This window comes from Mixophyes fleayi, chromosome 5, assembly GCF_038048845.1.
Source record: "Mixophyes fleayi isolate aMixFle1 chromosome 5, aMixFle1.hap1, whole genome shotgun sequence".
Classification (NCBI taxonomy): domain Eukaryota; kingdom Metazoa; phylum Chordata; class Amphibia; order Anura; family Limnodynastidae; genus Mixophyes; species Mixophyes fleayi.
This window is the reverse complement of record NC_134406.1, coordinates 85590919-85604512: the sequence shown is the minus strand read 5'-3', so window position 1 is coordinate 85604512 and position 13594 is coordinate 85590919. Positions and strand designations below refer to the sequence as shown.

The following is a 13594-nucleotide window of genomic DNA, read 5'->3' as shown; positions in this document are numbered from 1 at the left end:
TTTAATAAATAAACTGTGAAAAGCTGTAGGGGAAAAGTACTTGCTGTCAATGCAAATAGATGATATAGCATGTTTGCTAATCTGTTGGAATATACAGACAGAAGTGTGTCAGCACTTTCATGTTTGCTTTAATGAACCAAAGGCAAGTTTAAAGATCTTTCCATCGGCTCTCCAACAGCAGCAGTTTCTTCTATACTTCTCCACTGCTGAGCTGGAACACTTAAAAGGGTGTATTTAATAAATTGGTGCAAGCAGAACATATGAAATAACTCTTAGCAACCAATGAGATATTAGCTTTCTCCCAGACTACACAAAGCTAAATCTGATTGGTTGCTAAAGGTTATAGCACCTAGCACCTCATTGTTCTATACACCTTTGGCCTGATTCATTAAGGAAAGTAAAGCAAGAAAAATTCGTAACTTTGCACCTTGCTAAAACCATGTTGCATTGCAGGGGGAGCTAAATTTAAAATGTGGGGGCAGATTTATATTTGGGGAAGGGCATGTCCTAGATCAACTATAAAATCCAGTGTAAAAATATTAGCTTTAAAGTATTTGTATGCTACATGAAAAAACTTTTAACTTATGTGCAAAATAAAAAACTAGATGCACCCCTTGCATTGTAACATGGTTTTGTCCGGGAGAAAACTTTACTCATTTTTCTTACTCATTTTTTTGCCTTAGTTTCCTTAATTAATCAGGCCCCATGTTATTATTTACCACTTGATTATTTCTGGTCAGTTATTATTATCATCATTATTATTATACTGTATAAGATGTAAATATGCATTTGCTTTATTATATTGTGCATTAATTGCAAATTCTGTATTTTTTTAGGGGCCGATGTAATCAATTTTGATGGCAACACTGTGTTATCCTATCAGTTCAAGGATAGAAAAATGGCAACAGAAAAAGATGTCATCTCCCTGAAATTCAAAAGCTCTGCAAGTGAAGGCGTTCTCTTCCACGGTGAAGGACAGCAAGGAGACTATATCACGTTAGAGCTGAAGAAATCAAAGCTGGTGTTACAATTAAACCTAGGTAATCCCACCATAAAATATATATTTGTAATAAAATTAAAAATAATCTGTAGCTAAAACATAAAAGTAATCTGTGAAATAACAATGTACAGCATCATGCATATATCATCTTGGTGTAAACTAAACCAAACTTTTATCTTACATTTTTATCCGTTTCCATAATTTTCTAAACAAGAAGTCTTATTTAAAAATATAGCACAATTAGCAATCAATCAGACATTAGCTTTACCCCATTCATGCGGTAGGCTGCTCAAGATTAATGCCTGATAGGTTGATAAATATTATAGCACATTTGGACTGTATTTACTGTGTTATGTAAAAAAAGGTAATATATCATGAATTTCTATATAAATAACAGCTATTTTATGACAATAACATTCAATAAATGAAACATTCATCCAAAATATTATGTCCTTGAATGTGTTTTGGGATGTAGGGTTTTCTCTTATTAAATGTACATTTACAGGTAGGTTCCATTATGGTACCGCTGACAATCACATTGTTGTTTATTTAAATGCCCCAATGTAGTGTGCAGAGGGCAGACATGATTTGACATAGCACTGTCATCCTTAATAAAATCCTACCTTAATTGGTTACTTTTTCTGTGTATACAGATACGAAATACATGTAGTTCATTCAAGTTTTGATACATAGGGCACTAGAAGATATGTACTTTACTTTTAAAAGGTTTTTTAGCTTTCACCTAATATTATAGAAAAATGAAAAGAAAACTGATTTGTATTAATCTAAGCTCTTTAGAAAAAAAACACTTCCCTGATATCAAAATCATTTAAATAAATACATGGGCATTAAAGTAATACTTTGATATTTAATTGTCAATGGTTGTGTCAATAGCTATGATGAGCCAAATTCTGCACAAGAGCATTCTGGGTACGTCTACTTACTGTAAACTCAAACATATAAATGAATGAGATTATGAGTTTGTTTCTGACTAAGTGCTGATTTTTATTTGACATATCAAGTTCAATTTTCCATTTCATTTTCCAACATCTATTCTTATGATGAATAGACAGGTGACATAAAATTTTCCTTGACATGTTTGACACTTCGGTCATTTAATTCTATTTACTTGTGCTGGAAGGAAATGAGATTTTGGTAATCCCATTGTGGAAATGTAAAAATGTTTGGTTTCCAAGAGGAAACAGGTTAGATGAGGTTGATTTATTTCTACTGATTATCATATTTTTTTCTTTAGAAATATTGCCATTGCTTCTGCATTTATGTAAATAAAGCCACATTTACATTCTATCTAAACTGACCTACATTACACATATGACATACTTCCCACTTCTTTTCCATACATACTCTATGAGCACATCTAATTCAGGCACTGAAAAAATAGACAAAAGTACCTTGGACATATTAAAACTTCCTCAATTATAGCCTGGTCCAGGTGGAGGGCTGGCCAAGTTCAACTATAGAGGGGTCCACTTTCATTGGATACTTAGGCAAGCAGAACAAAGTTAGGGGACAGGGAGGAAAAGTCTCACCTCCACCAAAAAATGTAATAAACCTTTAAAACAGTGATGGAAGTAACATCTTTGCAGGAGGTGTGTTGGCTATGGGGTCCAGAGGAGCAGAGCTGGGGCCCTGTAGAGAATGGATCAACACCAGCCCCCAATTTTTGCAATGGGGCCAGGCAATGGAATGTTGCGCCATACCATGTCTTATTTTGAATGGTTCTTATAATATTTTGGACCACTGCAGAAACATCAATCACCTGCAAATTATATGATATGCCAAATAAAAAGACCACCAATGTGTGTCAGGCTGCTTTATGTGTGAAATGGTTAAATCCAGTCCGCTAGTCATTTCAGGATTAATGTATTGGGTATGCTGATGTGCAAAGAAATGGGCATAAACTATTTGTCAATAGTTTTGCTTTACAATTCAAAGTATGCATGAGAACAGACAAACTTTACAGATCACCTCCCATGTAGCACAGTTCATGAATCTACTCCAAGTAGTTCTCTGTATCTCCAGACACTAAAACTGGCAACACATGCTATAATCTAATCATTTAATCTAAAGGTCCTTAAATTCGATTGTTAATAAATTGACAAGTGTAAAGGTATCAGTGAGGCCAATAGGAGCAAATGCAGATTCGTGTATTGTAACCATGTAATTAAAATCCAGTGTCACTTTTTTGATGATCTGGTTAAAAATTAACAGATTGTGCATACGTGAGTGTAAGATGTGCCTCAATTGTATATTGATGTGACAGTACAGAAATTCGGTAACCAAAAAAATTGAAGCATATGTGGCCAATATAAATGGACACCTCTGGAATTTGGATATAATCCTTTGGTCTAATAGTAATCCCAGTTTATTTCACAAGACCATCAACCTTATGCCTATTTCCTATTTCCTGAATATGTACAAATTTTGTGAACACCAAAGACAGTGTACTGTCATTAATTGAACTGAGATCTATAAGTTATTTAATATCGCCAGCTGAACCACCTCCTCTTCTGACTCCAAGGACTTGATCACAACACAGTGCTGTGTATGTGGTGCACCGCATTAAGACCGCACTGACCATGTACAAAGCACACTGAAAATAAACCATATTTCTTATAATGCCACTTGCTAACCCTTTCCTAGTGCACATACATATGTTCAGTGCTGGAAACATAGCTTGCAACTGCACTTCAGCTGGACTTCAGCATTTAGCACTGTATTGAGAATGAGCACTAAGCTAAAGGACCAGGAACATACATTAGCCAATGTGTAAAGAAGGGCGGGTTAATAAACTTAGCAAACCAGTCTGACTCTGTGTGGGCTGCACATTCCTATCCATTAGAAATTGTGGGGGGCTTTTGATACCGCTGTTGCCTCTCTTCTACAGACAGTGCTTTCTGGGCAAATCAGTGGTTTGTTTTATAAACATTTTTTATGTTTATAGCATAATTTATATCTTATTACGGTAAAAAAAACAGTGTAAAACTATTGTATGTATCTCTAATAAATATGAATAAGAAACAGAACAAAATGTACTTTTTTAGTTTAGATTTTATAAATTCATTCATTGTATTTTCCTTTTCCAGTACATATATATCTGGCTTTGTTCAAATATATATTGTGGGTCTGTGAAATTATTACATTGTTTGCTTCTGAGATTTAGAAATTAACAATATGACACACTAGATATACTGTTACTATAGCAATGAATATATTTTCAAGATACAAAAAAGAGAATGAATTGCTTTTAGTTCTAATATCTTATATCAAGCCTTTGTCTATAAATTCATCTGTGGATATTAAAAGGGTTGTTCTGTTTTGGACAATCCTGGCCTGTGCATCCTATGTAGAAATTAGAGGGTTTAGACCAGGGGTGTCCAACCTTTTAGCTTCCCTGGGCCACATTGGAAGACGACGAGTTGGTTTGGGCCGCACATAAAATACACTAACAATAACGATAACTGATCATCGAAAAAACCATAGAAAACATAGTTAACATATTAAACTTACTTGGAAATGAAGTTAGTAAGAGTTAGGAAACCTGTTGCAGAATCATGATTAAAGCAGTGGTCCCATTACCAGCTACAATTTAACTTACCCGCATCTGCCCCTTAGTGGGGTTCGGGGAATTAAATGCCAAAAACTTTTTTTTCTCTCTTTCTGCACCCATGAATCATTTTTTTTATTGACCAGTTTGAAATGGTCACCGATATAGGTAGTATCAGGAGGACTAATAGAAATCTACAGAGATTTAAAGATAGGGTGGCGCAGCCTCCGATGAGGGTAACAGTGGGTGATATTTTCACCCTACTCAGCACTGCACATTTAAAATGGTTTAAAATATTAAAAATACAATTATCTCTTAATATTTATATTAGATACATACAGAGAACACAGCTAGTTCATAATTGCATGGTGCAGAAAGTCCAAATTCAGAGTAACAACAATAAGATACTGGATAATCTTTCACTGCTGCTGATAGTTTGCGCGGGTGACTCCCCTGTGCTGCGCTATGCAATGGATGTCGGGTGTGATGACGTCGCCCCCGACATTCACTGCAAGCGCCACACGGAGGAGGAGACCAGGGAGGGAGCCGGAGCGCCAGCTGACGTGACCGCAAGGTAAGTATTTTCATTTTTTTTATGTTTTTTTTCAGGATTTTTTTTTTCAGCGCTGCCCCCTTGCCACAACCAAAACTCCTGCTGGGCCACATTTACAGGCAGGTTGGGCCGCAACCATGGTTTAGACAATGAAAACATAATGTGACTTTTATGACATCCATCCATAAAATTTATGAATTCTTGAAAAGAGAGCAATTAGTTTGTGTATTATTCTCCAGTGTTTATATTCATTTGTTAATAACTAATTTTTTATTTTTTCATTTAGAATTTGCCGTTATAACATGCAGTTCATACTTAATTCTGTTTTCTTCCTATATCAGGCAGTAACCAGTATGGAAACATATACGGCCATACCACTGTGACTACAGGAAGCCTCCTAGATGACCATCACTGGCACTCGGTCATAATAGATCGCCATAAGAAACATATAAACCTGACACTTGACAGCCATGTACAGCATTTTAAAACAAATGGAGAATTCGATAAGTTAGACCTAGATTTTGAGGTAAGATAGAAGATGTCCAATTATTAGTTTCATTTGTAAAACAGTTAATATTTCTTATTGCAATACGGATCAATGAAAACTGTATATCTAAAGGAATTGGGCTTACAAGCGTTTTTATACATGAACAGGGAATTTATTCCTTTTTCATTATCTCTGTATCTCTGTAATAAATAGTAATGTATACTTTGCGAACAAATTCTGCACTGATCACATGTAATTAATTTAGTGTAGTGATGGGTAACGGGCTTCCCTAGGGCAGTATGTGGTCCTCCGAGCCTTCACCTATGGCCACCAGCTCTTTCTTTCTTTATGCCCTGTTGGTTGTGTTATCAGCTTTACACGTAAATAAACATGTTTCCATTATGGGGCACATTAAGCCTAGATAGAAACTTACCCCTAACTTTCAAAAGCTGGTGGAAAACTGGTGACTCAGAATTCACATTGAATTGTAACACTTGTTTATCTTACATTAAAATAAATTTTGATATGTTAATACAGTGTGTATCTTTCTTTGATTTAAATGTATTGATTTAATATATTACTGAGATTGAGGGTAATGTAAAGTGTATAAAGTTGCTTTACACTGCTTTAGATCATACTGTAATTCACAGAACACTCATTTTGATACATAGCTTTAATCCTCGCATAGGTGTCTAGGGATGCCAAAGGTCCCAGCTTTATCCTCAACTACCCCTTCCCTTGCTCCCACACCGTTTCTAATCCCATCCTCACCATTATACGCATTTAAACACCTCAATAAGCTCAATGCCATTCGTTCTGTTTGCCAATACCGAATGCCAACAAGAACTCAATGTTGCTTCTTCTGTATTACTCTAAATAGTCTACCTGGGGTCTTATTTATCTATATGTCTACCTATTTGTACAACTTTTGCTGTTCTGGCCTCTGGTATTTGTAATTGCTTTTTGTAAGGTATTCAAAAACATAAATAAAATACATTAAAAAATACTTTAACAAACTACTAGAATGCCTATTGAATCTTTCTCTTCTCTCCCCTTTGCATATAATAACACTGGCATTAATCAGGGTAGACATATAAAAAATAAATAAATAAAAACAGTTAAGCAAAGTTCATTTTGTGCATATTCATAAATAAATAATTCTAAAAGAGATATAGAGACATTTAGGTACTGTGCATGGAGATGTATTAAGGTAATACAGAATGTTACTTTTCATCGCATTGCTTGATTCTCTTCACAGTTAACATTTGGAGGTATGCCTTCAACTGGGAAGCCAAGCTCAAGCAACAGAAGGAATTTCAAGGGTTGTATGGAAAGCATTAAATACAATGCACTGAATATCACTGACCTTGCCAGGAGGAAGAAGATGAATTCATATAATGTGGTAGGTTGAACACTTACGCCCTTGCCCTACGTGCATGCAGTGTGATGGACAGTGCAATTGTTAAACTATTGTTATCAAATAACACATTTTCTCTGTGAGTACAGAAACAATGTGTTCTGAGTTTGCTGTGATTACATACATCTAGGTTTCAGAACATTGGTTGTACTGCTGAAAATTTCCATGAACAAGTAATACATTTAGAAAAAATGAAAAAATAGCAAAAGTACATTTTTAATATAACAATCTTGACGTTATTATATTGCTATTTGAATTTTATTTCTCACAGTACTTCAACAATTAAATTGCTTTGTGCACCCTGTACCCAATACATAATTACCCTGCATCTTACACCACTTATACTGTATTTAGCCAGCATAGCTGGTGTCAAGAAATAGATGAACAAGAGGTTTATATGAGGTAAACTCTCTGGCTAAGTATGTACTGTTTGTCTTCACAGAATACATTAAATTTAGTATGCTGTGTCTTATGAGCATACTGTGACACTAGGAACATCATAAAGATAGATAGATAGATAGGGGCAGCACAGTGGCACAATGGTTAGTATTGCTACTTCACAGCCCTGGGATCATGTGCTCAATTGCAACCAAGGGACCTATCTCTGTGGAGTTTGTATGTTTTCCTCGTGTTTGGGTGGGTTTCCTCTGAGTGGTCCTGTTTTATTCATTCGACATATTGATAGGTTAATGGGTTATTGAATAAATTAATCTGTGTAGGTTAATTTAAGCCCTGATAGGACAAGTTGTCCATGCTGATACAAAATGGCTGCCTCTACTGCACAAGTAGATAATGACACCATGAGGCTATTTATTTACATATTACACAGTTTAGAAAGCCAACTGAACATTTCAGCAACTCATAAAATCATCTTTTTAATTTCAGGACAATTTAAGTTTTACCTGTGTTGAATCACATGCAGTTCCCGTGTTCTTTAATGCTACCAGCTACTTAGAAGTCAATGGACGAGCAGCTGAAGATTTGTTATCAGTAAACTTTCACTTCCGCACCTGGAATCCAAATGGACTTCTTCTCTTCACTACTTTTGCCGATGATAACGGAAATGTGGAAATAGACTTAACGGAAGGCAAAATCAGCGTCCACATCAACATGACGAAGTCTAAGAAAAACCGCATTGACATTTCTTCAGGTTGGCAATTAATGTTAATTTATATAACAGGGGTGCAAAGGAGAATATAGGTGAAGGGGAAGGGTATACAGCTTTCATGACTCCTGATTTCTGTGAGGCAGTGTACAATACTGTGTATGTGTCCTTGCTCTGATCAGCTGATCACTGATCCCTATGTACCCACAGTGCTTCATTTAGAGTTCAGCTCTGTTTTGTGCTCAAATGTACATGTAAAATGTGGACTGTAAAATTACGCTCCTAGGATACATGCAGCTCAAAAATCTGTGTAAGAATGCTTCCACATCAGAAACACAGCTTTGCTCTGATTGGCTTGAATGTGAAACGCCGCTCTGATTGGCTTGTTGCATGTAGACCCAATTATTTCATTAACACAATTGAGTAAACCTGAGTAAACTTGAATAAACTTTACATGAGTAAAGTTTGTGATATAATGATGTTAATTCTTAGCCCACATGGGTGTAAGTTACTATGTAATCAGATTGGCTTTCTCATGCTCTAACCAATCAGAGTAAGGACAAACTGATTGGACATATGCAGATAGGCCACCTACATGTCACTCATATTGTACCTTCTAGCAGAGTAAGTCTACTATCATTACAAGGTTTCTGTTATTTATTTCCTACTGCATAGGGCTCCTCTTGGTTTTCCCTAATGGGCCTGCATATTCTTGCAGACTCAATACCCCTAAGACTCATCCTCATGCTAACCAGTCTGGGGCTGACTCCCACTGTGACAGTGGGCCCCCATTGCTGCGTGTTTCTCTGTTATAGTGGGACCATCATTGTCTGGCATAGTCCAGTGCTGGGTGCGGTTTTTGCAGAGGAACGCCATGCTGTTCATCTTCCTGTATTAGTTGTAACCAGATCAGTCTATTAGCGCCAGTGCTGGTTTTACTTTTGGGGCAGGGACTATATCCTTTACTTTTAAAAATATGTTTTTATTTTACATTTGTGAACATCCATGAGGATGATGATCATCATCCGCAAAAGATCTTTGCACCAAGGCTCGAGTTGCTGTAAAACCTATGCCTGCTAACAGGCAAATCTACAGATGTAGCCTACTTGGAATAGGCTGCATCTCCAAGGTGTGTCACACACTGCTGTAGTCACACATGCACAGCCCTGATACGCAGGGGGCCGCAAGCGCTACCTAAATTCCATGTTGTTTTCTTGTGCACAATAAAACAAGACAAACATTTGTGCCAATTCCAAATTAGGGTACATAATGAACTCTGAATGCTCCATGACAGCTGCTTGGTGTGTTTTCTTATGATAATCAGTATGATTGCTGTGTGTACTTCTCCACAGGGATAAGTGATCTCGATTCTACTTATTGTGTATGCTGCATTCTGCAAGCAGCTGAAAATATGTCAGACGAAGTAGATCAGAGATGCTTGAAAAGCACCCTAGACACCCTAGTACAAAAACACTGTCCCCATCCTTGGGCTGCTGAATGAACGTTACTCTGACAATGCCTTTAGATTTTATTTACTATGACTTTATTTAAGCATGTATTGATCAGTTATTGTTTAAATTATCCACATTACTCATAAAATCTATATGCATGCCCACATATCCATTTTACCAGAAATATCACTACTATGACACAACAGGAATATTATTTTATAAACTAGTGCGCAGTTTTATCGAAGATTTCCCACTTTGGGACCCCCCTTCCCTGTTGTACATCAGTTGCCCACCTCGAAATCCACCATTTCTAAATTTGCCTCATTTACAAAGAGGTAAATTTGTTGGGCTGTGGGAGGGTCCACCAAAGAAGATGTATTACTCTGGAGAATGCTTAGGAAATAGTTTGTGTGGGAGAGTGTTGGGGTATCGGGGTGCACCGATACTTCTAATAAACACCTTCAATGTTGACCATTCAGATATCAGTTCAGTTAACTGGAGAACGGAAAAGACAACCTGACACATTGATTGAAAGAATCTAAGCAGCTATAATTCTGTCCTGATTGGAGGACTCTTGGCGTGTTTATTTAAAGAAAAATCTTATAAGGGGTACAGCATCACCAACAAATCATATTTGAGTTTTTAACAATATTGCATACAAAGCATAAAGTTATTTTTAAAGATAGTTTTGTCTGGAAATTCTAAAAGCATGTCTGACAGAGGTGTGATATTTCTTTAACTTTTTCTTATTATACTGCGGTAAACTTAGTTCCGGCGCTAGGTGGGTGTGAGCTTATCATCAAAGTTATATATCATTTAGCTTTTTTGCCAAGCTTGCAATTTAAAATAACCATTTCCACTCAGAGAATAACAAGTCTGTAAACTGCTGCAAACCACAAAGGAAGTTCATGTCAAGTTCATACATCTATTCTGCAAATTCTGTATAATTGTTTAGCTATTTATTATTAAGGGTGCTTAGACCCCCACAAGAGTATTTCCTAGACGCAAAACCTCTTTATCATTATTTCAAATCATGTCTCATATGTGAAAAGAAGCCTGATCAACTAATATGCAAACTTGCCTACTTTTGGAGGCAGCTGTCCGGGAGGGGGTCCGTTGAGGGGGCGTGGCCATGCGTGGTGCGCCGTTGTCAATTGTGGGCAATTGTGGGTGATTTTAGCCAATCGGAGCAGGGGGCAGGGCCACGATGCCGCGTTTAGCCCCGCCATCACCATCTTAAAGAACGGCGACAGCTGGATCCGAGATTTTTGCCTGCTCTCTCGGGAGTCCGGGAGAACTCCCAAAAATTCGGGAGTCTCCCGGACATTCCGGGAGAGTAGGCAACTATGTTAATATGTTGTAGTTTACTATGAAAAGTATCTTACATGAAATTTTAAGCATTATTTACAATTCAATTTGTGTGGGTGTTTTTTAACAGATGGAAAACAAGTGAAACAAAAATCCACAGCTTCTCAAAATTAGGCAAAGCTGTGTACTTAAGTTCCAATATTAGCGTGTTACCTGTTATGGTTCATAATAGCTGTTGATAGTAATTTTTCAAACAAAACATATTCAAAAAAGATCACTCAGATCAGAGCTGTCTTATGAGAAGTCCAAAGTTTTCTTGTGCAAATTAGAAAGGTAGCTTTGCAGTTATATTTTACTCAGATGTCACAATTGTACGGGCCTCTAGCTCTTTTTCATGAAATTTTCACTTTTTCCTTAAATGCGAAATTGAATTTCTTTGCCTTGAGCTTATTTTCCTCCTATTAGTTAACATCTCATTGTTAATCCTGAGACTCAAGGCCCTGTCTTTCTATATGTCCTGTCAAATGCAAGTGTATTAGAAATGTGAGATATGGATATCTTTTTGTCACATAAATCTGCATCAGATAAATCTACCTGCTGCCATGAGGCAGCTTTGAGCCCTTGGGGATCTTGAGTGAGTGTCATATTGTCATAAGCAAATCAGTTCACATATATATCATACCTTAGGTGAAGGAACAGTCACATGGGTATCAAATAAATATTTAATGAAAGTACCAAATATATACTTGGAATTAGTATTCAGAATTACACAGCAAAAAATTTCTATTAAATATTTTAACATTTGCAATTTATTATTTTTAATATTCATAAATTTAAAACTGCATTTATTAAATCTGATAGATATGTTTTGAATGATGCACATGATTTGATTGTGTTGAGATGGTGAATATATTCAGTATAAACCAGTGGCTCCTAAGTCCAGTCGTCAAGCCCCTGTAACAGCCCAGAGGGTAAATGTATTAACTGTCAATTTTTTTAACTCGCCACTATTTGTCAAGTTTGCAGAGAAATTTTAAAGCTGCAATGGCTTTAAAGGCATTGTTTTACTGCCAGGTGAGGATCATAAGTGATTGAATCAAATGAAGGCTCTATTTATGTCATCTGAACTCAAGCACAGATATCTTTAAAACTTGCCCTGTTAGGGTGGTTTGCGGACTAGAGTTGGCAAAAATGAGACTGAACAAATATTTTAAAAAATATTTAGGGGGAAATCCAAGTGGGCACAAGGTGCGTCCGCGGATGTTCCGTGGTGTAGAACGTGTGCGACTATAGCATTGTGGTTGGAATGAGCGGAGATTCCTACTGTAACTGCCGGCAATGTGCAATGTCAACGTACCACATCACTGGCAATTGAATCTCCCTCTCAGTTTCTTATTCTGTGTTAGCAAAACTATTGCAGATTTTTTTTATTTTTAGTGAGTTTTGTTCTTTACTTTTTGAATACATTTTAAATTATTATAGCTGAACATTTGTATATTTGTATATATTGTAGACAGAAAACTGTATGTTTGTTCCTTGAATGCCAAATCTGGTCGTCTTCTCAGAAACACATACACAAGTGGCACATTAAAAAATGTCATGCTTTTGTGAAAGTCCATTCCACAACCGTAGTCATAATGGATCATTTACTAACATCGCATTACATGCAACATGTACACTGAATCACACCAACTTACCAACAATTAGCTTTATTTTGTCCGGTGCAAGTTAATCAATGAAAGCAAGCGTCTGATTAGTTGCTAAAGTTTCCTGCATATCTGCACCTATATGCATTGTTAGTAAATCAGTACTAAATCCTTGGATCTTCTAATAGGATTTTTTAAGACCAAAACAATTCTATTATCATTGAGGTTTCATTATGCTGGGATTAGTGTGGGTCTTACCTTCTTGAGAGTTATCGTTCTGAGATGTGAATCCTCATGGGTCTTGCAGCTTGAGGTGTGATTCTCATCTGCTTGGTTATCATTGACAGCGCAGGGAAGATTCTCCCCTTTCTGCACTGGTTCCCTCTTCAATAATGGCCAGGATAGAGGAGAACATATACTGAACTGGACATTAATCAATGCAAAAAGTAGAAATGGGGCTATATACCCCAAATTGCCTCTTCATGCATGTCTCCTTTACTCCATTCTAGGCCCTCATGTCCACTCTCTTTACTTCCTCCGTCCAACACATCCACTTATGTCCTATTTGCACTTACTGTCTCTCATTATCCCATTTCTTTCTAGAGTGTAAGCTCTTGTCTGCTGTTTGTTCACTTACATGCATGAAATTCGTATCTGTATCTGTGCTAGCTTTTTTGGTAGCTTATGAATATCCAAGTATGTGCTATAACTCTTAAATGTATACATGTATATGTCTATTATATTAATGTATTCATGCATGCATGTATGTGTAGATAGATAGATAGATAGATAGATAGATAGATAGATAGATAGATAGATAGATAGATAGATAGATCAGAAAATAAAGAGAGAGCGCCAACACATTGTGTAAATCTTTAAAAACACATAAATAGGTGCAAAAAGTGCCAATGTGACTCATACCAATACGATAAAGAAAGTATGCTTATCTGATTTATGTGTTGGTAATAGACCCTCAAGCTTCTAGGGATAAAAGTACACATGGAGCTATGGCTCAAACAAAAAGAAGCAGATAGTGTAATACGTTCTAAAACATATGTC

At 36.5% G+C, this 13594-nt stretch overlaps 1 protein-coding gene across 2 annotated transcripts in view; it reads left to right on the top strand.

Annotated features, from left to right (window-relative positions):
• CNTNAP2 (contactin associated protein 2) overlaps positions 1-13594 on the top strand; it is a 1405747-nt gene that overhangs the window by 698466 nt on the left and 693687 nt on the right. For both annotated transcript variants that reach the window (XM_075212518.1, XM_075212517.1), the window contains exons 5-8: positions 837-1040; positions 5463-5647; positions 6867-7010; positions 7911-8175. In XM_075212518.1, the coding sequence (XP_075068619.1) occupies positions 837-1040; positions 5463-5647; positions 6867-7010; positions 7911-8175 (798 nt within the window). The remainder of the gene's footprint in view (positions 1-836; positions 1041-5462; positions 5648-6866; positions 7011-7910; positions 8176-13594) is intronic.